This window comes from Condylura cristata, unplaced genomic scaffold (genome assembly GCF_000260355.1).
Source record: "Condylura cristata isolate star-nosed mole 26May11 unplaced genomic scaffold, ConCri1.0 scaffold00017, whole genome shotgun sequence".
NCBI classification, from domain to species: domain Eukaryota; kingdom Metazoa; phylum Chordata; class Mammalia; order Eulipotyphla; family Talpidae; genus Condylura; species Condylura cristata.
In genome coordinates, this window is record NW_004567118.1 from 3,983,864 (window position 1) to 4,007,931 (window position 24,068).

Genomic DNA, 24,068 nt, shown 5'->3' on the forward strand with positions numbered 1-24,068 from the left:
GAACAGTTCACGGGTGGCAAAGAGACATCAGTCACAACGTGTAGAGAATCTTTATTGGCCATAATATGAGTAGGTGGGTAACAAAAAGAAAGGAGAAAGTGGGGATGAGACGTTAAGGCAATAAAGGATAAAGAAACTAATGAGACAAGAACAAAATAGAGGAGAAAAGACACAAAAAGAAAACACAGGGTTCCCCCATGAAGATGAGCGCTCTGGTTTCCGTGGAGACAATGGATCCCAGTGCCACCAAGGCCAAACTGCAAAATTTTGCTAGCAAAATACAAATGAGTTTACTGCAAAGCACAGCAGATATCTAGAGGTAGTTGGGATGTTCTGCGACCCCCCAGAGCTCTGTGTCAGCGGCTAATCTGTGTGGTAGCTCTGGGATGGAATAAAACTAAAATATTATTTGACCTCTTCACCTACATGGTCTTGGAATTGTGTTGTTTTTCAACGATGCTATAGTAAATCACCACAAGCTTAGCAGTTTGTAACAGTTTGTTTTGCACTGTTTTTGTAGCTGAGCAGCACCCCACAGTCTGATGGCCCTCATCTGGGGCTTGGGCTCCTTAGGGTGTGTTTATCAGGATGCGCTCTCCACCTTCAGGTTAGCAAGGACAGGTCACGACTTTCTTTTTTAAAAAATTTCTTTCTTTTTTATTTATGTATCCATTTACATTATTTTTCATTTTACAACATTTACTTCCCCCTGCTCCACCTGTCATCAACATAGCCCCCCCGCCTTCCTCCCCCCTTCTGATCCCTCACTGTCCCCCTCCTCTGTAGGGTCTCTCTGGTTTATAAATATCTTATTTTTGTTTTACTTTGTTGTGTTTTGTACTGTAATAACAGTGTCGTTTTCCCCTGTCTTATTTGGTTCTCTTAAATTCCCCCTTATATGTGAAACCATTAAGATTTTTCTTTTTCTTTGACTTATTTCACTGAGCATAATCCCTTCCAGCTCCATTCATGTTGCTGTAAATGGCATGATTTTATCCTTTTTGATTGCTGAGTAGTATTCCATTGTATCCCACATCTTCTTGATCCAATCATCTAATTTTGGGCATTTGGGTTGTTTTCAGGATTACCTATTGTAAGTAGTGCTGCAATAAACATAGGGGTGTGTGTATCCTTTTGAATTAATGTCTTTGTGTCCTTTGGGTAGATCCCTAGGAGTGGAATTTCTGGGTTGTATGGTAGCTCCATTTTCAGTAGTTTGAGGAATCTCCATACAACTTTCCTTAGTGGTTGTACCAGTTTTCATTCCCACCAGCAATGTAGGAGAGTTCGTTTTTCACTGCATCCTCAGCAACATTTATTGTTGTTAGTATTTATGATATGTGCCATTCTCATTGGTGTGAGGTAATATCTCAGTGTGGTTTTGATTTGCATTTTCCTGTTTATGAGGGATGTTGAACATGTTTTCATATGCTTGATGGCCATTTGCAATTTCTCTTTGGATAAGTGTCTTTTAAGTTCTTCTTCACTAGGTTTGTTTTTGTTTTTGTTGATTTGAGTAAGCTCTTTGTATATCTTTGTGATCAGTCCCTTGTCTATTGTATGGAGTCAGTAGGGTGTCTCTTTGTCTTGGTTAATGTCTCTTTTGCTGTGCAGAATGTTTTCAGTTTGATGTAGTCCCATGTGTTTATCTTTTCCTTCATTTTCTTTGCTTTGGGTCAAGAGTCTTTAAAGATGTTGTTGAGATGTATGTCTTGTAGTGTTTTAACTATATATAGATATTATGGTTTCAGGTCTTATGCCCAAATCTTTTATCTATTTTGAGTTGATTTTCATGTATGGTATGAGGTAGTGGTCTAGTTTCATTCTTTTGCTTATGTTAGTCCAGTTTTCCCAGCACTATTAAACAAACAAGAACAGGTCAAGTCTTTCTTATATGGAATCATTCTGACTCCTACCTCCTACACTTTCTTCTATGTTTTCTGCTGGGGAATATATTCTGCTCTTAAGATCACCTGTGATTATGATTATATTGACCCTACCTAAATAATCCAGAATATTCCCCATAATTTTAAAGTTATCTGGTTAGGAAGCTTAATCACATGCAATGTAATGTCATATAACATATTTATGGACATGATGGGGCTCAGAGATCAGGAGCTAAGATTCTGCCCACCACAGGGACTATTAGTCGCTGAACTGACACAAATGCCTAGAGACCCAAAGTGTCTGTCGGGTCTACCAACAAAGTGGTGGCTGGTGGAGGTGTTAATTGGAGACTTAGCTCACACTTAGATCTCAATGGGGGACCTTCCTTGTGGCCCTAGGGTTAAAGTCTCAGCAGTATTAAGCTATGGCCAGTCACTGCTCCTTTGGCCAGGGAGCCAACCCACAAAGCACAGCAGCAGACCTCTCCTGTCCCACCTACTGCTTCCTCAGCAGTGTATTTCAGTAGATCTGCCTGTTCAGCTTCTCATTCTATCTCTGGTGAATCCTCTCACCCTCCACACCTCTGGCCTGCACACCAGCTCTTGTATGTGTAAATAAATAAATAAGTCTCCATGGACCTAGTGGGCACACAGATCAATTCCCCAATTTGGGAATGTAGCTCCACTGTAACTGGAATCATCATGCTTCCTAACTCTTAATACCCCTACACTGGGTCTCTGACCTGAGGAATAAAGTTCAGAAAGTAGGAAAGGCCAATAGAATCCCCTGGAAGTTCCCCTCACTACAAGGGTAGCAAACCAAAGATAATACACCAGCCTGGGGGTCCAGAAATGACTTGAATACCCACCATCTCCCCACTTACCTCAATCACTTGTCCTATGGGAAAACCAGGCAAATCTTGGAGGACAACAGAATAATTATTTTTTATTATTTGAAACTAGTTAAGGTAGGTCACAATTGACGCTCTCAATGGAGTAGCTTCACTGGCGCAGAACATAGCCCCCAGCACCTGGTATGCAGCTACCGCCAGAAGCAGTTTGCTTTAACCTGGTGTGACTAACAATAACTTTCCAAGTATGGCCACAGGGCTATGTCACTCTCCTGTTCTCTGTCATAATATGCAAGAGTGCTTCATCCCCTTGACATTCCACATGACATCACTGATGACATCATGCTTGTTGCTCATGATGAGCAAGAAGTGGCCAGTACTTTAGATGTCTTAGTGAAACACATATGAACTCTAGGAGCGGAGATGAACCCCACAAAAATGAAGGGCCAACTCAGGGAGGCTTCTTGGAGTCAAATTATGTAGAGCACGTGGAGATCTACTTCCCATTGCTTCCAGAAAAAAGCTGTTGCACCTAGAACTATCTTCAGCCAGGAAAGCACACTTGGGGGACACTGAATTTTAAGTCAACAGACGTGATATTGGAGTGTACTATGTTACGCCATTTACCAATAGCCTAAAATGCTGATAGTAATGGGGGCTGTGGTGGGGAACAAGAGCAAGAGGAGTTTCTGAAGTCCCAGTGACAACAGAAGTTGCTTGCTTATAAATAAAAGTTGAAATGTGAACCCAACTCTGACTCCAAAGTTCATGGACAATGAAACTAAGGAACTGGAAGTAAAGAGCATCTGGGGAAGCAGCTGACTTCAAAACAACTATTTTAGAAGCCTTGGGCTTCAGAATGAGTTGTTCTTTGCGCCAGCTGCTAAGCACTTGTCTCTGAACGCACCACCCTCCCCTCTGAACGCAGGTGCATGACTCAGGCTGTGAGACGCCACATTGCAGCTCTGCCAGGCTCTGCCACTAGAGGGCGACAGAGGAAAACTGCAAAGCGCTTCCTTCCCTTTTTCCTACTTTCTGCTTCTTTGGTTCTTGCTGTATCCTAGTTGTTTCCAGAAATAACACCGCATAACACTTGTGCACTCCAGCAGCTGCAGATCCTGTCCATACAGTATTAAAATTTACTGGGCAGTTTTTTCCTCTTTACAGAGCCAGCTTCTCAGTGCTCCTCTTCGCATCAGCTGGCCAATTCTCCAGAAAGTCAACCCTCCCTCTAAATAGCTCAGTTTTCATTCCTTCCCTGTTTCCTTTAAATAAATGATCAATCCGAGGGCTTTCTTGAAGTTCCCTTGCTATTATAATGTTTCAAGCCTCCAGCCACCTTTTTTCAACAAGATAACACTGGTTTATAACACTGTATATGACTTAGAGGTTTAAGGAGCACACTCTTCAGGTGTATGTTACTGCATCGCACCAACAGGGCACAGAAAGTCCCCCAGTATTGTTTGTGCTTTGCACCCTCTCCCCACTCTGGCATTCTCCCTCCCTGCCCCTCTGTGGTAGCCACAAGTATATAGTCAGCTGTCTCAGGTTTGCTATAGGTCTGGTTTTATCTGACCCTTTGTTTTGTTTCTCCATGTTACACATGTAAGTGACACCATCCAAGATTTGTCTTTCCCTGCCCAACTTCTTTTGCCTAGCATAAAACCTTTAGTTAATTTGAAGGTATATGTGCACACCTATGATCATGGCAGCACTATTTACAATAGCCAAGCTATGGAAATAACCTAAGTGCCCAAAGATAGATAAGTGGATTAGGAACATGTGGTATCTAAACACAATGGAATAGTATGCAGCTATAAAAAAGATAAACTCTTGTGTTTTGTGACATCAGGCTCCCCTTTTTACCCCTTTAGTCATATGATTGCATATTGTTAAAAATTCATCTAAAATTCCCTTGATTCAAATCATGTGTGGGTTCTTATCTCCTGACTGGTCTCCTAGCTGTTATAATCTTACCACCTTTAAAAAATCAGATTATTTAATAAGCCATTTGTGCAGACTTTTCACTTGCACAGATTGGTTAATCATATTATCTGATTTTGGAAAAATTTAGTGTCTGTACTTTGGAGGTGGCATTCAGAGAGTTACAATGTTTTATGCCTGCTAGAAGCTGGCTGAGGAACTAGAGAAGTTATATCATACCATTAAACTCTGTAGTTAAATCAACCTTCCTATAACAACATCCTGTGTAAAGCGGGCTTTGCCAGAAGGTCTGAGAGCAGCTCACCCTTTGTAAATGACTGAAAGAACCAGCAGCTCTAACTTAAGAAGGCTGCTTTCCATCACACTCACTCTAAAAGCCAATGGGCAAAATTAGTTTTAAAAGTCCAAGGATTCAACGGGATTTTGAGAAAACTTCAAGGAAGAAAACGTTGAGTCATTGTATCAATTGGTGCATGAAAGCCTTGGTTAAGACTGGGGATTTGAGAATTAAGTAAAATTGGTTTTGTGAGGCCAAAATTGTTTTGAAAGAGACTAGACCAAATTACCAAGCACTAGTACATATGAGACTATCATTTCTAGCACACTCCCTTTATCTCCAAGCAACAGGTCCAAAGAAGCTGGTTTGGTATAGTACATAACCCAAAAAATCCAAATGTCTGACTTTTAGCAGACTAAAATTTGAAACATAAAATTCTAAGACTCTTGACTTCTCAATTTTTAACACATTAAAAATATATTTAGGCCCTCCCTGGTGGTGCAGCAGGTTAAAGCACTACACTAAGAAGCTTAAACCACTTCCTCATGAGTTCGATCCCACCTGCCCCGGAGGAGATCCACATGGCAAGGCAGACCTCTCCTAACCTGCCCGCGGTCTCCTTCGTAGATCTGCCTGTTCTGCTCCCCTGTCTCTGGTGAATCCTCTCACCCTCCTAATCTCTGGCCTGTGCCCCAGTTCTATATGAATAAATAAATAAATCTTAAAATATATATATATATATTTAAAATAATTTATTTTATTTTAAATCTAAATTTTAAAAAACATTCAATTTATTTTACTTAAAATAAATACAAATGGAGACAAACTACATCTTTGCCCAAAAGGAGAGAGTGAAGGAACTCATTTTCAGAGCAAGGTGAGAAAACATGAGGATATTTGAGAATCAAAATGGCAGCAGATTAGATTACAGCCATAGGCACTTGAAGCAGGAGAGAGTTATGGTTCTTCCCAGGTGCTTGGGGAGAGACAAGATAATAGAATCCAAAAGCTAGAATTCAGGAAACTTTGAACCCAATCGTTTTAATGATCGAACGAGATAGGCTAGAGAGATCCAGAAGACAGAAATTTCTATTGGAGACAGAAATTTGTGCCAAGCAGGAGCTGAGGCTGGATGTGATCCCAGGCATCTTCTGTGCATGATTGCATACTACCCCAAACAACAGCTGTGCTGCTTTTGAGTATAGTTTTTACTCTGTTAGCAAAAATCCAAAGCATAAAAACCCCCCAAAGACTACTATAGAATAATTATAAGACTGAATATTTCCTTTTAGATTTTCCAAAGTAAACAACTGAAAATTTAATTTCTCAGCATCTGACCTATATCATGTATTCCATTTTGTACATTTTCAAGGCAGGTTAATTTTAGTTAATTTATTCCTGACTACACTGTGTATAATTCCCTGTTGCTATCTGCTTGCTTTACAGCCTACAATCGTATGTCGGTCATATCTGGGAATTAAACCGAAAGTTTAGGATCCTCAAGAAAAATAGGCAACACTTCCAGTCAGCAGAAGCCCGGCTAAGAACCACCTGTCCATGTTTCCTCCAGAGTGGGACTGAGCAAGGTCCACGCAGGCACATCCATGACAGCATCTGTGGCCATATGTGAGACGAGCAGCAGAATGAGCCTCTACACCTACAGTGTCTGCAAACAAAAAACACAATGACTTCCAGGTGCAAGAATCCACGGAAAGAGTAATCTTCAGGGCAAGCTGATGAGTGGATGTAAGTTACACAAGTCTTAACTATAACCACACACTGGAAGATCCTTCTGATGCAACTGGGAAAAGTCCCCAAAGTCCACCATTAACCCAAATGCGAATCCCTTGGCTGGGTGCTCAGCAGAGCGACGTGGACATTGTGCTCTGGGAAGATTGATGTCAACTGCGGTCCTGATGTCAGACATTCTTCCAATCTCTATTATAAAAGAATTCACCAGAAACGGAAAAGATCGTGCAATCCAGGAAATAAAAATAAAGGCCAACTATTTTTACTTACTGGCATTTTTACTAGGATGACCCCATGCACAGGTTTTTATATCCTGCTCTGGTGAAGGGATGAAGGCTCCGTCAGGCTTAAAGAAAATTGAATCGTCAGCCTTGAGTCCTCAAGCTCCCAGGACTGCCGTTCCTGCTGACTCGGGCAGCGCCATCATGGGAGGGATTCGCGATGGCCAGCCAGGGAATCTGTGGAGTCACTGGGAGATGCCTGGGGAGGCACATCCAGGCTTGCTGTGACTAACACACATAAAGTGATTTCAGTCCAGGAACTTGGTCGTAAGCACATTTTTCATCTTCGTGTTGGAGCCTCCCAGGTCTTCACCTCCTGCTCCCGACAGCCGGTTCTCCACCGGCCCCACACTGAACCCATCATCAACTCCCTACCCTCACACCCCAAATGCCAGCTTTGGGGCTCAGATCCTCTGGACCCTGAGTAAATCTGAAACCCGAGGCCTCCCTTGACTAGCTTAGCCTGCCAGCTCCACAAAAGCATCTCCCAAAAATCTAGCATGTCTGTACCAGCTCACCAGCCGTGGGCACTCTTCCCCTCCTCCCACCTGGACCACCGACTTTTCTTCTGTGTCCTCTGGAGCCTCGCTGTCATTCCTCCTCTATAGAACGCAGCTCACATCACTCCTTATTATAAATCATCCAGTGGATGCCCGATGCCCTTGGGATATCTAAACTCTGTAGAACAACCTGCAAAATCCTATAGCCTGGCACCTGTCTTCCCCCTTCACCTCGGCTGCCATACACACTCCACCCCCCTGCCAAAGACTGTCCCTGACCCCCAACCCATAGCTGGCATGCGCCAAATCCACCTCCCAGTCACTCCCCATTTTATTTTGTCACTTGGCACTGTCTGAATTTCTCATTTACCCCTCTGCTTAATTTTTATTGTCTGTCTCCACCAGTAGACTGAACACGTTGACAACAAGAACTTTATCTGAACAGTTATTGAAATATGCTTGCACCTAGCCTAGCACTAAGCATTTTGTAGAACAAATGAAAAAACTAAATAAACACAATGTATAATTTTCAAGAATTTATTTCCATTAAAATGCTGGCCTTTTAAGTGTAAGGTATTGATTGTGAGCCAGCATTTACAAGCCTGATGGCTTTAAAATCATTATTTAATTAATATCTTTGCTCTCTGCTTTACCATCCAGGGGATGGGCATATCGTAGAATGTATGATTACAAGAAATAAAGGACATATACTCAAAACTCTTAGCGCTGGTCTCTCCCCAGTGGTGCAATGGGTTAAAGCACCACATTATGGAGCTCTCTGAAACCACTTCAGCATGAGTTCGATCCCCAGCCAGGGAGTGACCAACATGGCGCGTCAGACCTCTCCTGACCCGCCCGTTGCTCCCCTCAGCAGTGTACTTTGTCAAGCTGCCTGTTCTGCTCCCCACTCTGTTTCTGGTGATTCTTCTCACCGCCCCTGCACCTCTGGCCTGCACCCCAGTTCTGTCTGCATAAGTAAATAAAAAATAAAAAAATAAAAAAAAAACACAAGCACGGTGCTTGGCACATGAGGTGCACTCAAATGCTGGGCTGGAGGAGGAGATTACCACAGTCTAGTTATCTTAGAAACAGGAATACTGTAGGAAATGATATGCCATGCCATCGGGGTCCCTGAGAAGCTGAATGATGTGATGAGAAATCCCACATGTCCCCTCTTCTCTATTCCTGCGGAATATAATACCATCCAGGATAGAGGTCCGGGCCTCCTCAGCACTCCAGTAGAAACCCCAACTAGCTTCTCAACCATCCTTCCTGCCTGCCAGTTCTCCTCTTTCTGCAAAATACTATGGTCAAGAAAATAAGATCTACATCAACTCCCTTCCTGGGCCTTCAGTAGCATGGCCACTTCCTTCCCACCAACCTTGCACACAACTGAACTGGAGGGTCAATTTCACTCTAATCAGAACAAGCCCCTGGTGGTGAAAGGGAATAGACCAGAGAGGTTAAGTGCGCAGACTGTGGAGCCAGGCTGCACGGCCTCAAATGCCAGCTCCATCCCTTACTCACTTCTTCAACCTCTTTGCACCTCCGGCTTCTTGTCTGCAAATGGCTGGGAGAGTCACATATGCAGCCATCATCCATTGTGGTGATAGTTGTGTAATGCATATAAATCACTCAGGATGGGGCGTAATACTAGTAAATGTCGATGATGGTGATGAGACTTTACTCAAGAATGGTCATCTCCGGTCCTCTTTCTAAAACACAGAACCGATCATGTCACAAGTTTATTGAACACCATTTAATCACCGCGCACCGAACAAGATGAAGTTCAAAGGGAACTTCAATTCTCAAAGTAGGATTGCAAGCACCATATAAATTTTTCCTAGTGTGGCAGTAACCTACCCTCCCCCCTTCGTCTCTGCTCACCCTCCTCCCAAGCCTCCCATAGGCCGCCCAGAATCGGTGCCTCTTTAAACAATCCCTATTTTCATCCATTGCATGGATGCACTACACGATTTTTTTTGGAGCTTCACTTGCTTCCCTTGCTTCCCTTCTTGGTCCTGTCTACACCCCAAGCTCATACTCATCGTTAAAGACCCACCAGTTTCATGAAATGCCCCCCCCCCTAATCTTTCAGGGCAAGTCTGCAGCTCCTGCCTCTCCACTCTCATATTTATCTGGGTGGGCAGCCCTGGCTGGTCATCTCCCGGTATAGTTCTCTGTGTCTCTTCTTCTCTGTGACCTCTCCGAGGACAAGAGCCAATTTTCTCCCACGTTGCTTAGTGCCTGACAAAAAGGTGTTCAGCCAGAGTATTGGGCTGAATTACTGGCGTCTGCCAAAGCAAAGTTGCCAATGAGCAAATTCTGGCAGAGGGATCCAGACTGCAAAACCATCGTCGTGAGCCAGCTCCAGCAAAAGCAGTTTTAACCTTAAGCATCTTCTGGATCCATTATGTTATTGATGGGCATTTCTTTTGGCTTCTGACTCCCTTATTTGTGCAATTTTCTGCTTATTTTTAGATCCTGAGTCATTATATGTAAAGATGAGTCAAGCAAATATGCACAGTTTTCAAAGACTTTAAAATGATACATTTTTAAAGTTTACTGGTTGAATATTTTTATATGTATTCTGAAGCAGCACACAAAATCCATTTTGTGCCTTTAAATATTTAATTAATTTATCGTTAGGGGTTACATGCAGTGTGGGAACCTCTCGGAGTGTACGTTACAGAATACTGACCTCTGAAAGCTAACAAAAATGTTTCCACAGCCAAGGAAGTGTGGAGCCTAACACACTTGCTAATCTACCTCTTCACTGTAAAGCCATGCAGCACTTTCATTGATTAAACGTTCCAAGAGATGGACCAATAATGAACTCAGTATTTCCCAGATTTACTTACCAGACAATCCCCTAATATTCCTTGAACAAGGGTCTGTGGAACTCACTGGGGGAACCACTATACCCTTCAGTCTCTAAATGGTCTGACACAGAGAGTCCTATGTAATCTTAACTCATGATGTGGTTGGCCACTGTTCAGGGCATCCCTGGCTGTCGTCCAGACAGGTCTTAATTCCTGCTTCCAGCCCCCCACACAAGTTACGGTCCAGAGCAAGAATGAAGGGACTTCTGTAAGACAGTGCTTCTTTCTACGAAAGCAAAATCTCTCTAGAGGTTCCATCCATTCTTCTTAATTCACTTTCTTGGAACCACAAAAAGACAAACTAAAAACTGTAGCCCTCTTGCAATCAGAAATTCTGAATTATCACAAAGATCCTTTGGTTCCTTACTGGAAAAGCAGCCATCTGCCAGCTTCTTATCTCTTCCACTGGAAAGTCCAACAAACACAAGGACGTTTGCAGATACCGCGAATGCCAGGCCCTCGTGGCCGATGTGTAATGATCGGAAGGTAATTGCTCCATGCCTTTGAAGGCTGCAAAGAAGCTCTCCGTGCAGTGACAAACAGCCAACACGAGGAGACCCAATTGGACAACAAAGAAGCCTGAACCCTTTTTATGAGGTAAGGAGTGTGTCTTAGGTAATAAACACTTAAGTAATTAGACGGTTTTTATGGAGATAGTTATAAACTGAAACATGGGGGAAATACTTGGTAATAGGCCGACGCCCTGGGAGGTGGGTATATAAGAGCCAGAGCAGAAGAGAGAAGCACAGACACACCGAGAACCTTCTCTCCTCAGTCCAACCAACACCCCACTCCTACCGCCATGTCTTGCTGCTGTGCTCCCCGCTGCTGCTGCAGTGTCCCCACCGGCCCGGCCACCACCATCTGCTCCTCCGACAAGTGTTGCCGCTGCGGCGTCTGCCTGCCCAGCACCTGCCCTCACGAGATCAGCCTCCTCCAGCCCACCTGCTGTGACACCTGCCCCCCACCCTGCTGCGAGCCCGACACCTATGTGGCCAGCTGCTGGCTGCTCAACTCTTCCTACCCCACCCCCGGAATGAACGGGATCAACCTGACCACCTACGTGCAGCCCGGCTGCCAGAGTCCCTGTGAGCCCTGCTGCTAGGCGTCCTGACCGCAGGCGCTGAGTGTGGCGGCCAAGGCCCTGTGCGCCCAGCCTTCTGTGTGCTGCTGCCTGCTTCCAGCTAAATCCATCCCGGTCCCCAGGGCCATGTTTCCATGACCGTGGCCAACCTGGTCCTCCTGTCCTGCTGTGGGTGGAGTGGGAGCACTTCTTTCTGTCTTTCAAGTGATTTCACTGCTCTTTGGTAAAGAGCCGCTCTGACTATTCATTAATAAACTTCATTCTGGCTTAGCAAATCTGGCCTGCGAGTCCTTCTTCTTGGGTTTCCTTCTTGGCCTACCTACACCTGAATAGTGCCCGGATGTGCCCCAGCAGAATAAGTGCTCTCCTGGCAGAAGCAGAAAAACTAGATACTGGCACTGGGTTAAGAAGTGAAGACTCCATTAGGCCATTGTTGGGTTTTTTTATTCAATTGATATTTTTTGAAGACGCTCACGATGCCAAGCGCTGTGCAACATCTAGAGACCAGATAATGGATTTTTTAAAAGTCTTACTTATTTTAATGTCTGCTCCCCTAAAATTGATTTCTCTTTGTTGACAAAACATATTCATCATTTTGCTGGGTATAGAAATAATTCTGACTCCCTTTGTCATAGTCATCTATGAAATTCCAAGAACAAGAGGAATGCAGTGTTGGGAAGTCTGTGTATATATATTCATATACATGTATATACACCTGATAAATAGCTGCATGTGTAGGTTTGTGTGTTTATAATTCTATATAGTATAATTCTATATCTATAATTCATTTCCTGGTGACCACTATCTTCCTGGAAAATTAGTTTTATTTATTTATTTTTGCATAGAAGAACTGGGGTCAGAGGTACAAGGTGCAGGGGGGTGAAAGGATTCACCAGAGACAGAGTGGGGAACAGAACAGGTGGAGCCACTGAAATACACTGCTGAGAGGAGCTGTGAATCAGACAGGAGAGGTCTGCTGCGCCATGTGTATCACTTCCTTAGCTGGGGATCAAACTCAGACCCTAGTGGTAAGAGCGCTGAGGCTTACCCATAGGCCATCAAGGGGCCCAGAAAATGAATATTAGCATTGATTAAGCACTCCATGCTCCTTCAACTGAGGTTTGATTCACATGAGCCATAACTATGCCATGTCACTGAAAGTAGCAAAATGCTGGACAGTACACCAGAAATTGCCACACATTCTGGAAGCAAAACACACAGTTGCTCTTAGAACAAAACTTTGATGGTGCCCATTCAATCACCTCCCTATTTATCTTGGAAAAATCCAAGTATCTGCAGAAAGCGTCCAGGGGTTGTCTGGTTGTGTATGTTCTCATGCTTCCTGCACCTGAGGCCTGTTCCTCTCAGCCCGGCTTTCCTGGTTCCAGGAGTGGAAATGGCACCGCCCACTGTGTGTGTCCATCTCAGGAGCTTTGTGAGGACAAAGTGGCCCAAGGTGTCCCCAGAATCCACACAGTGGCTCCAAGTGTTCTCACCCCTTCTTCTAGAAAAACATATTTTTTCCAAATGGCTTTTTGAAATAATAGTTTGTTCATTCCTTCATTCTGGTCACAAATATATTGATGTAAATCAGAGAGGATTGGAGGATCAACAGAAGATGCTTGCGGATTCAACGTCGCGCTTTCAGTCTAAAGCAATTTCATGTCTTCACACTTACTTGCAAGGGGAGACAGATTTTATCTTTAAGGCCAAACCTAATTTTCAGTGTCCTCTTGCTGCCACTGTGTAGGCATTCAAGATCTTCGGCTTGTGTTTTTTTTTTTAAGGTGAATTCTAGTCCTGGCTTTGCCAGGGCAACATGGGATTAAACTTAAGAACTGCCCGAATCCAAAGTCCCTCTTCCCACTACATCAAAGCACTCGCTCCCTCTGCACCCAGCAATACACAGAGAGAAAGGTGCTTCCTCGTGGCTCTCCTTATCCTGGGGAAAGTGGATGCCATGACAGTGTCCCCTACTGGCCTCCAAATTGTGTACTGGTGTCTACAGTAACTCAGCTTTCTCTGCAGTGATTGCAGTTTAAGACAAAATGAATGGGTACAATGCATCTGGGAAAAACTGCTTGTATATTTTTAAATTTTTATTGTAGTAATGTTAGCTTGTAACATGACAGAGGTCTTCAGTGTATAGCATAACTCACTACCTGTGTGTGCTCCATCATGTACACCACCAAAAATCTAGTTCCCATCCACTACTTCAAAACTCACTCCTTTCACCAAGTTACCTACTCCCTACCTCCCCCTTCCCTCTGGCAACCACCATTTTGTTCTGATGACCTAACAATTTGCTTTAGTTTGTTTTCTGTTTGTTTTCTTTTTATCTTCCATATATGAAAGATACCATACAGTATTTGCCTTTCTCTGTCTAGTTTATTCCCTCTAGCATTATACTATTAAAATCTAGCCATAATATCATAAATGTAAGACTTCTTCATTTTTATGACTGAGTAGTATTCCATTGTATATGTGCTCATTTGTATATACATGTATGCTATATAGGTGTATGTTTATATGCATGTGTATTGTATGTGTGTAAATGTATATATGTATATTCTTTATCCCTTTGTTCCAAATCTTGACTATTGAAAATGACGCTGCAATAAACATAGAGACACATATCTTTTCAACTTAGCATTTTAATATTATTCTGAAAAGTGCCCAGAAGTGAAATGTGATCTGTTCTAAATTTTCTGAGGACTCTCCATATTGTTTTCCACAGTGTCTCTTCCAGTTTACATTCTCATTAACAAAAGTGTTTACATTTCTAAGGTAAACAAATTGTCTCTTTTCTTCCCCATCAAAACAAATAGAACCAACTCAACAATTAGTTTTTCTTAATGTAGTTGTCAACCACAGTCTCATTAGCTGCAGTCAAATTTAACCATCAAATCTTCAGGCTCAAGGTCTTCTGTCTTAAGTCAATTTTAGCAAAACCTGAGTGTTAAGTTTTTTGCAAGTATCTATCTTAAATCCAGAGATATGGTGATCAAGCTCATGGGTATAGCTCCAAATGCCTGGAATAAGTCTTACCTTCCAATTTCATCTCATCAGTCCCTTCCAAAAGCACTTTCCCTGTGCATTAAGTGTTTTGATTTACCCCTCTTTTTCTCGCAATTTTATTGCTATGATTTACATATGCTATTGTGTTAGTTTAAGGTGTGCAGAATAGTGACTTTCTACATTAAATAATATGAAATGAATACCACAATAAGTACAGTTCCTCACGTGGACATAACTATTTTACTTGTGGTGGGAATTTTTTTTTCTTTTTTTTTTTTTATTAAAAAGTTTATTTTTACATCATTTTTCACATTTTTTTTTTCATCTCAATTGTAATCCCCACGGGTTTCCCATCACCAAATCACCCCTGTGCCACCACCATAGTCCCATGCATTTCCCTCCCTTCCCCCCCCCCGTTTTTGATCCCATTCCCCACTCCACCCCCACAGAATGTCTCTGGTCTATGGTTGTTCATTATTTTTGTTATTTTCTCGCCTGGTCCATTATACTCCTGCTATGAGTGAAACCATCCGGTATTTTTCTTTCTCTTTCTGGCTTATCTAACTAAGCATGATCTTTTCCAGCTCCATCCAAGTTGCTGCCAAAGACATGTGTTTCTCTTTTTTGGTTGCTGAGTAATATTCCATTGTATATATGTACCACATCTTTCTAATCCAGTCATCTACTTTTGGGCATTTGGGCTGCTTCCATGTTTTTCCAATTGTAAATAAAGCAGCAATAAACATGGGGGTACAAGTATCTTTTTCAATCAGTGTTTTTGTGTCTTTTGGGTAGATACCTAGGAGTGGGATTGCTGGGTCATAGGGAAGCTCCATGTTTAGCAGTTTGAGGAACCTCCAACAGTTTTCCATAGTGGTTGTACTAGTTTGCATTCCCATGTGGTGGGAATTTTTAAGACATAGTATAGTACTGTTAACCTTGATGTACATTACATTCCCCAGAACTTCTTTATCTTGCAGTTAGAAATGTGGACTTTTTAACCACTGTCACCCATTTTCTCACATTCTATACTCTGCCTCTTGCAACCACCAGTCTGCTCTGCTCTTTGTTCTATGAGTGTGATAAGTGAGGTGATAAGAGCACTTGTCTCTTTCCTCTGATTCATTTCACTTAACATGATGGCTTCAAGGTTCATCCATATTGTCCCTTTTTATGGCTGAATAATATTCCACTACAAGTGTATGCCACATGTCCATCTATTCATCCATTCATCTAAACTTACATTGTTTCCATATCTTAACTATTGTAAACAACTTTTTATTTTTTTAAGTCAGAATTTCAATACAGATTAGTAACGCTACCACAGGAAAAACAATGGTTGGGTCCACTTAACTTGCACTGAAATGCAGAATGTTTGGCAACCAAAGTGCATATTTCTGATGAGTGTCAGTAATATAGTTCGAGGTTTAAAAAAACTGTTCTTAAAGTTAATAACTGCTTATCCTTGATAATGGAGTAAGTAGAAAATCATTTCATTTTCTTTTGAATTGTTCCTGGCATCTAGTCCATTTTCATCTCACTGACCATTCATTCAAGATGCTGCTCACCACCTCCCCACCCTGCCCCAGTCCCTCGTCAATCCAGAGTCAAGAATTCCTGGCCTCTCCCTCTCTCCGCAGACCAGATTTCTCATCCTCTGCAAACATGAGTCAAACTGAATTGCTCAGAGCTCTAGAAGGAGTCCAGATTCTCGTTTTTACTGAGTCAAGGCTGAGCTCTTCAGAGTGGCTGTCGCGACACCCATTAACCCGCCCAGTCACTGGCCCCCAGCTGCCCTGGTGCTGAGCGTGGGGCCACGTGCAGCCTGTGCCTCCCCTGAGCGGCGGGTCCCCATCAGGGACTCAGGGCAAGATCCCTCGTTCTAATCACACCCTGTGCTTATTAGTTATGTACCCTGGAGTAAGCTCTCTGTCTCAGGTTCCTCTACTGTTAAATAAGATTAAAAATAGTATGTGCCTTTCAGAACCCCTGATGACTATACTGCAAAACTCCAGGTCATAAAAAAATGAGGCAATATGAAATGCTTGTCATTAGACCCTGGGAGAGTCAGGAGCTGTGGTGAGTAAAGATAGTGCAGGCCCCATGTGCAGTGGGACAGCTGGTGCTAGCTAAACTCTAAAATGTAATTAACAGTGATGCACCGATGTTGACTTATTAATTTTGACAAATGTGCAATGGTGTTGTAAGCTCCTGGCATTAAGGAAAATGGAGTGAGGGACATGGGGCATGCTCCTATTTTTGTGACCTTTCTGTAAACCTAAAATTATTCAAAAATAAAAAGCTAATTTTAAAAAAAGTTTTAAAAAACTAAAACAATAATAAAGATTAAGTGAATGAAAGAATGTGCAGCCCTTAGAATGGCAGGCTTGTGTGCGCTGATTGTCAGCCTCTGCGTCCACCTTTTTATGCTTTGTGACCTGGGGTGGTGACTGTTTCTCCTTCAGCTCATTTTCTACTCACATAGGGTACCAGAAGGAGACTGTAAAGCCCCAGAAAGAAAGGTTCTTGCCCAGCAGCAGAGCTGCACAAGGAAGCAGCATTAGGCTCTAGTCTCCAGCTTCATCCCACAGCCAAAAGTCAGGGTCATCCTAATGCCTCAGAAACACCACCAGCAGCAGGGGAATGATCCCTGCTCCTGCACAGACCCAACCCCCGGCCCCGGAGTCTCTCTGCGCTGAGGTGAGCACCCCAGTGGCACCAGGCTCACGTCTAGGAGCCATCGCTGCTTCTGCTACCTCAGTTCTCTTTTGTATTTTTTCAGCCCTCCATTGCCTATTCAACCAATACCCTACCTTAATAGCCTCTCTGTTGAAATACCTTGCATAAAGATTTTCTTGTTTTGCTGCCTAAGCATAGCACAGAGCCTCCCATAAATTCCATACTTCCCAGCCTTCCTCCCTTCCTATCAATTCCACGCAACATAGTCTACCCCACATCCAGGCTGTACGCTGGGTACTGGTGGCATCAAGAAGAACAAGGCATGCTTCCTGCGTGGAAATAAAACCAGTATCTATTAAAAATACAGCAAAATTTGGTGGGTGGGTATGGGATGAAGGGAGACTCAGAGGAGACCATGTAGGACCAGGGAGGGTCATGGAGCAACTCAGGGCTTTCCTTGAGTGAAATGCCTTTATCTCTCTTCTCAGCTTTTCTAGTGAAAACGATTGAATCTAATTCCTATGAAAAATTCTCTTTCACCATATATCCCCTTGTGGAAATTCTCACAATACCCCCAGAGGAAACTGTTATTTCTGAGTAGCTACTGTGCCACACACAATGCTGAACGATTTGCATAAGTAATTCTCATTTATCTACTTCACTCTTGCAAAGAGACTACAGTGATTATTATTTCTCCTAATTTGCACTTGAAAAGATTGAAGCTCAAAGCAGTGAAGTACATTGACCTATTGTGAGGTGTCATAGTCACATTCAAACCTGGTTCTGAAACCCTCCCTACTCTTAGCCACCCTCTTCTTACATCTGCACTGGTTGAATCCCAAGCAGAGGGCCTGCTAGCCTCCCCCATCAGGTCATGTATTTCTAGAGCATGGGGCCATGACTGCCTTTTTTCTGTCTCTACCACATTCTTCAGAATGTATAAGAGATACATGACTTATAGTGAATGGTTTTGCTGATCAGCCTCCTTCACTGCAGAGACACATTAACTTCAGTGATGAGATGTTAACACTATATCAGAGGGGGATGAAAGGATTCACCAGAGATAGTGGGGAGCAGAACAGGATTATCTACTGAAACACACTGCTGAGGGAAGCAATACGTGAGACAGGAGAGGTCTGTTGCGCCATGCGGGTCAGCTCCCTGGCCAGGGTTTGAACTCGGGCCACAGAGGTGACAGCGCTGAGACTTAACCCCTAGGCCACCAGGGAGAACCACAGCAGGAATTTTCAAAACCACTTGTCTGAGTGGAGGGGATCACCCGCTTCAGCGGTTGTTTGGAAAATGGCATAGTCCAGTGGGCAGTGTGGTGCTTTTCTACAACGAAAGGATTTTTCATGCTGGTTCACAGATGGACACAAGCTTCCTTTTCAGCCCATGGACAGACCCATGAAAATATGCATCAGTCTGTTCTGACTGGTGTAATATAACCAGTGTCCTTTGCAGAGCGCAACCCAGCTACGTTCACACCTAACGGCACATACAGATAATGTGGTAGGTCAGCTTAGGAAATCCTCTAGAAGCCGAGTCCCCGCCAAGGTTGTTTCGCCTATTTCAACACTCGGTTATTTTCCCAAAATCTATCAAGATAGCACAGGGTGGATCTGATAGAGAAAAGTCACACAGGTGTTGACTTTCCACATGCATCCTGGGCACACAACCTCAGAAGATCATGTCCTGCTTCACAGGGACATCTCGCTTGAGACTTGCACTCAGCAGTAATCACTTGCGAGAATATATTCTGGTCGGGAAAAGAGAGGGAAGTCTGGGGATTTCCTGATGGGTTTACCTGTGACTGAGCAAGTGAAGGACTTAACCTGGCACCCTCTGGAAACTGCAACAGGAAGCCAGTAACACAGCCAGATAAACCTGAAGGGAGCTTGGCCGTGGCGGGTAAATAAGAACTCGGTGGTTTATTTATGTGTTATGGGATTAAACAAACAACAACAGGAAACATTCAGATGCACAGAAGCCTCATCCCCAAAGCAGGTGGCTATAAAAGAGCCACAGAGGACAACATTGTAAGCTAACCTTCCCTTGCGACACCCATCTACCTGAACCACTGTCACCATGTCTTGCTGTGTGTTTTGTCTCCACGGAAGCAGCAGCGTTCCCACTGGACCAGCCACCACCCTCTACTCCTCAGAAGTACGCCCCCCGTGCGAGGTCTGCCTGCCCAGCACCTGCCTTCACGAGATCAGCCTCCTCCAACCCTCCTGCTGTGACAACCTGCTGCAAGCCCGACATCGACATGGCATTACTGGCTGCTTGACAACTGCCACCCAGCCCCGAACCTGAGCGGGGTCTCTGTCACCACCTCCACCCTGCCCTGCGAGGCCCCTTGCTGCTAGCAAAGATGTTTTGGAGCATTTGCCCACCTCGGCCTGGGGGCAGCAATGGTGATACCTGCTAAGGTGATATTTCAATTCGAAGCTTCTCGAGAAAATGTTCTGACCCTAGGTCTCCAGTGTGGCAGACGTGTTCTACATTTTGAACAACGATGTCAAATGAGAAGTGGAAGTCATGCTATCGTCGTCGCCCTTCTGATTTTAAATAAACACCACTGCTTCCCAAACCACCTACTGTCTGGATGCTTCATGCTCTAATTACCCGCTGACTCCCGGCACACGCCTGCATCATGAACCCATAAATATGTCCAGCAGGATTACACTTTCTGGTGACCGAGGCATAAAGCTCATGCCCAAAAGGAGATCTCACAGGGAGATGTACTATCTGAAGAAAATTGCCTGGATAATAAAATATACTGAGCTCTAGGCTTTGAATCATCTTCCATTCCAAGGTCAGTACCTACTTTTAATTTTATTTTGTCACTCATGTATGTCCTTAAAGAAGTTGAAAAGGCAGGCAATCAGAGATCAACTTAGACACAGAATAGACTGCAAACATTATACTGAGCCACATTTTTTTTCATTGTCTGATTAAGGGAAGGCTTGAATGCAAACCTGAATAGACTTTTCATGGCTGTAAAATATTTTGCTGCAAGAATAAAAACACTCCCCCCATCCTACTTAACAAACAGGGATGCTATGATCAACTTTTGCTGCTAAAATACCTCTTCCAAAGACATGAAAGATGACAAGTGACCACAGGCCAAGGGATGGTCGCCCTGAAAATAAGTGACCCTACACTGGATCGCCACACCAATTCTTCTACCTTCCTTTTATTTCTGCCTATTCCTTTCCCCTTCTCACTAAAAAGCCCTTGAAAAATTCTACCAATAACTACCCACTTGCTGTTGCTTTTATCTAGAGGAAGAAAGTTGTTATTATGCTAACCAGTGTGAACAGATCAGTTCCAACACAAGAAAACTTCAAAAACAAGCCACCAGATTTAGAGAAAAGTCTCTCCCTGAGGAGTGTGGGGCTGGGGGACTGCAATGCCCCCCATTCACGCCTGTGCATGGCCTTTTCCTGGGCCTCCTCTCTCTCCTCCTTGGGCTTGCGTACTCAATCTCATTGTTAAATTTGCCTCCTCTCATTTAGAGATAATTTCAACTCTGAGTACTCTTCCAAGAGGGTAAGAGCCCAAGCACAACCCCCTTCCCTTGGACTCTGCCGGCACCTCCCTTAGAGCCAGCAGGTATGCTCAATGACCAGCCAGCTCAGGGGCCATGCTAGAGCAGCCAGGTGCCGAGGTGGAGACAGCTCTGCACCTCACCCAAGCTGCAGCAGCTCCAGAAGACCAGCCTCCCTTCTTCAGTGACTGCAGGCTGGATGTGGTCAGGGAATGGAAGCTTAGAGTTGAAAATTTATTGAGACCAGGAATTAGAGTTGGGAGAAGAGTGAATCCATACAAGAAAACCAGCCCAAGCTGACCCCAAAGTGATAAATTTCAGAAAGTGATAAAACTCCACAAAGTAATAAATCCCACCAAAGGACATTATTTAAGGACAACCTGTGCTTGGGCAAGAACTGCCCATTTGTGTCTGCATAAACATCTTTTTAAAATACCTGCAGTGTGCCACTGAATGGACATTCTGCTGAACTTTCTCAGAGAGAGTCAAGAACCCCAAATGCAGCAGCTTAACCATTTCACAAAAGAAATGTAATCAGTCTGCTCATAAATAGTATTATGTTGGGCTATTCTAAAAATGAAATATGCCTTTTTCATTTGCTCTTTCATTTAATTCCAATTCAGTAAGCACATATCAGATGCTTCCCATATGTCAGGCATGTCCTAGGCGCTTGCCAGAGACAAAGAGTAAGATGTGATTCCCACTTTCAAAGAACTTGCATTGGAATAGGAAAGATAAACATAAATTATAAACTATAATATGTAGCAGAATAAAATGAGGTCTAAGTGAAAGACAGACAGTACTTGGTGAGGGTCGGGAAAATAATAAAGCATCTAGAAGAACCAGATAAAGTTTCTTGAGGAGAGAGATATTCGAACTGATAATTGAGGGTCAAGTAGGACTTAAGAAATAAAGAACAGGGCAAAGATTTTTAACAAACAATAAGATCACAGTCACATGGGTGTAAAGTACATGGAAACTCTAAGCTCTGTTTTATTTGATGTGTGCTATGATAAACATCAATATGTAAGCAAAATCCAAAGTGACTTCACTAACAAGTTCTTCTTCTCATTAACCACATGAGACTTACTTGCCGGTGGCTCTAAGTGTTTTCCACTGACCAACTATCTTCTCTTTTAAACAGGCTGCGTTGGTTTTGGTAATATCCCCTCAGAAACAACCCATCAAGGTGCCCTTGAGTTTTTCATCAAACATTTGCCACCCAACAAAATATGTAGTTTAGATTCTACTCTCTGATTGGTTTTGTGCTGATCATGTGAAGGTGTTGGAGTCATAGACTATGGCACAGTAAAGATCATCCAGTCCAACGTCCTCATTGCCAACCTACAGAAAGCTAAATCAAAGGCAAGAGAGGTGGAGAATTCTGCAGAAGGCATTCCACAAAGGAATTTACAACCCCATTCAAGAACCAGTGTATGAAAACAAACAGGCAAGGAGCAAGTCAGTGAAGAAAAATGACTTCTCTCACTGCCGTAGTTCAAAATCACTAAATCTGACCAGACCCTGCCCCAACCCACTGTTATTTGTAAATCCTAGTTGCTCCTTTTAGTTCCTAACTTGCACCATTTGAAAGGGAGAAAATTACTCATATGAAAATGAATGAAGATAAGGTGACCTTTTTTTTAAGATTTTTTTCTTTTATTTATCCACACAGAACTGGGGTGTAGGCCAGAGGTATAGGGGCAGTAAGACGATTCACCAGAGACAGAGTGGGGAGCAGAACAGGCAAACTGATGAAGTACACTGCTGAGGGGAGCAGCGGGCGGGTCTGGAAAGGTCTGCCGCGCCATGTGGGTCACCTCCCGGCCCAGGGATCGAACTCGCACTGAAGCAGCTTGCAGTTCTGTGCTCTAACCCATTGCACCACCAGGGAGGGCCCTAAGGTGACCTTTTAAAGGCAAATTAGCAAAAGATAGCAACCCAGTGGATCTTCCCTTCTAATGTATCAGAATCAGGCAAGATTGGCATGACTTTGGAAAAAAGAGAACTTACTGTAAAAGAGAACCCATAGAATAATAAAACCTTTAGAAATTGACAAATAGATCCATCAACGATGAATAATGAATAATGTTTCATCTTATTCCACTCTGTCACCTTGCTTTGCTAAATAAAATGTGAACAGCAACACCAGTAAATAAGACAAATAGGTCTGAAACACATATAGTTAGATGTGACCTTCATCTTTGAGTAACTATGTCCTTGTTGACTTTATTGTGAACAAAGTGATCCAATTAATCATTTGAGTGGCATGTTCTAAAATTAGTAGTTCCAAATGACATCATGTTATGCATAGCATTTAAAATTGAGGGGAAAACCGGAGAAGAATTTAGCCTCTGAAATTACAGCAGAATTGTCCCTTGAATTGATGATCCATAGTGAGGCCTGGCATGCCAGGTCCCTGTAAAGACAAAATATGCCCATCTTATGACCAAAATGGCAGACATGAGTCAATAGATGATGGCTCTAATCAGGGCAGGAGCTCTTAGTGGACAGGAAAATACCAAACAGATTAGTGAATCTGAGTGAAAGAGCATCATAAACAGACATCAGCATAGGGAGGCTCCTGGTTGGCCCAACAGCACTGGGGTGAGTATATAAGAGCCATGGAATAAGAGGAGGCATTTGCATCTCTAGAGCCTCATCTTTCTCCCCAAGAAACCGAAAAACCAATAGCTCCCCAGGGCCATGTCTTGCTGCTGTGCTCCCCGCTGCTGCTGCAGTGTCCCCACCGGCCCGGCCACCACCATCTGCTCCTCCGACAAGTGCTGCCGCTGCGGCGTCTGCCTGCCCAGCACCTGCCCTCACACCACCTGGCTGCTGGGGCCCACCTGCTGTGATAACACCCCCCCTCCCTGCCACATTCCTCAGCCCTGTGTGCCCAGCTACTTCCTGCTCAACTCCTCCCAGCCCACCCCAGGCCTGGAGACCCTGAACCTCACCACCTATGTCCAGCCCTGCCCTGGTGACCCCTGCACGCCCAGCTGCTGCTGCTAGGTGGCCGCCCGGATGCTGCCTGACAATGAAGAAGCCAGAAGAAGCATCTGTTCTGTTGTCGTGGCCTCCACCTGGAGGCCGACTGGGTGACCCAGAGAGAAAATCTACCATTTGCTTTCATGGAAAGAGCATCAAGAATTTGTTTATGTTATTCGGATGAATGATGCTTTGGTTTGCAGGGCTGGTGGACAACATCTAATATCAAGAAACTCTGAAATCCTTAAGGCCTCTTACTACATCTTGGCTGTGTTGTTTCTTGGATTAGATGTATTCCTCAAGGCAAAATAACCTCTTGATGTGTTTTCCAATAAATTATTTCTCTGGCTACATGTGTTTTTGTTTATGTTAG

The 24,068-nt window shown here is 43.6% G+C and overlaps 2 protein-coding genes across 2 annotated transcripts; both read left to right on the plus strand.

The window, feature by feature from the left end:
* Positions 1-11,131: 11,131 nt before the first annotated feature.
* On the plus strand, positions 11,132-11,715 carry LOC101621732 (keratin-associated protein 3-1). The gene has a single exon (XM_004684210.2). It carries the CDS (start codon positions 11,173-11,175, stop codon positions 11,473-11,475), a length of 303 nt encoding a protein of 100 aa, XP_004684267.1. The 5' UTR covers positions 11,132-11,172; the 3' UTR covers positions 11,476-11,715.
* An 11,695-nt stretch (positions 11,716-23,410) lies between these two features.
* Positions 23,411-23,747, plus strand: LOC101623037 (keratin-associated protein 3-3-like). The gene has a single exon (XM_004684966.2). The coding sequence runs from the start codon at positions 23,411-23,413 to the stop codon at positions 23,717-23,719; it is 309 nt and encodes a 102-aa protein (XP_004685023.1). The 3' UTR covers positions 23,720-23,747.
* Positions 23,748-24,068: the final 321 nt, after the last annotated feature.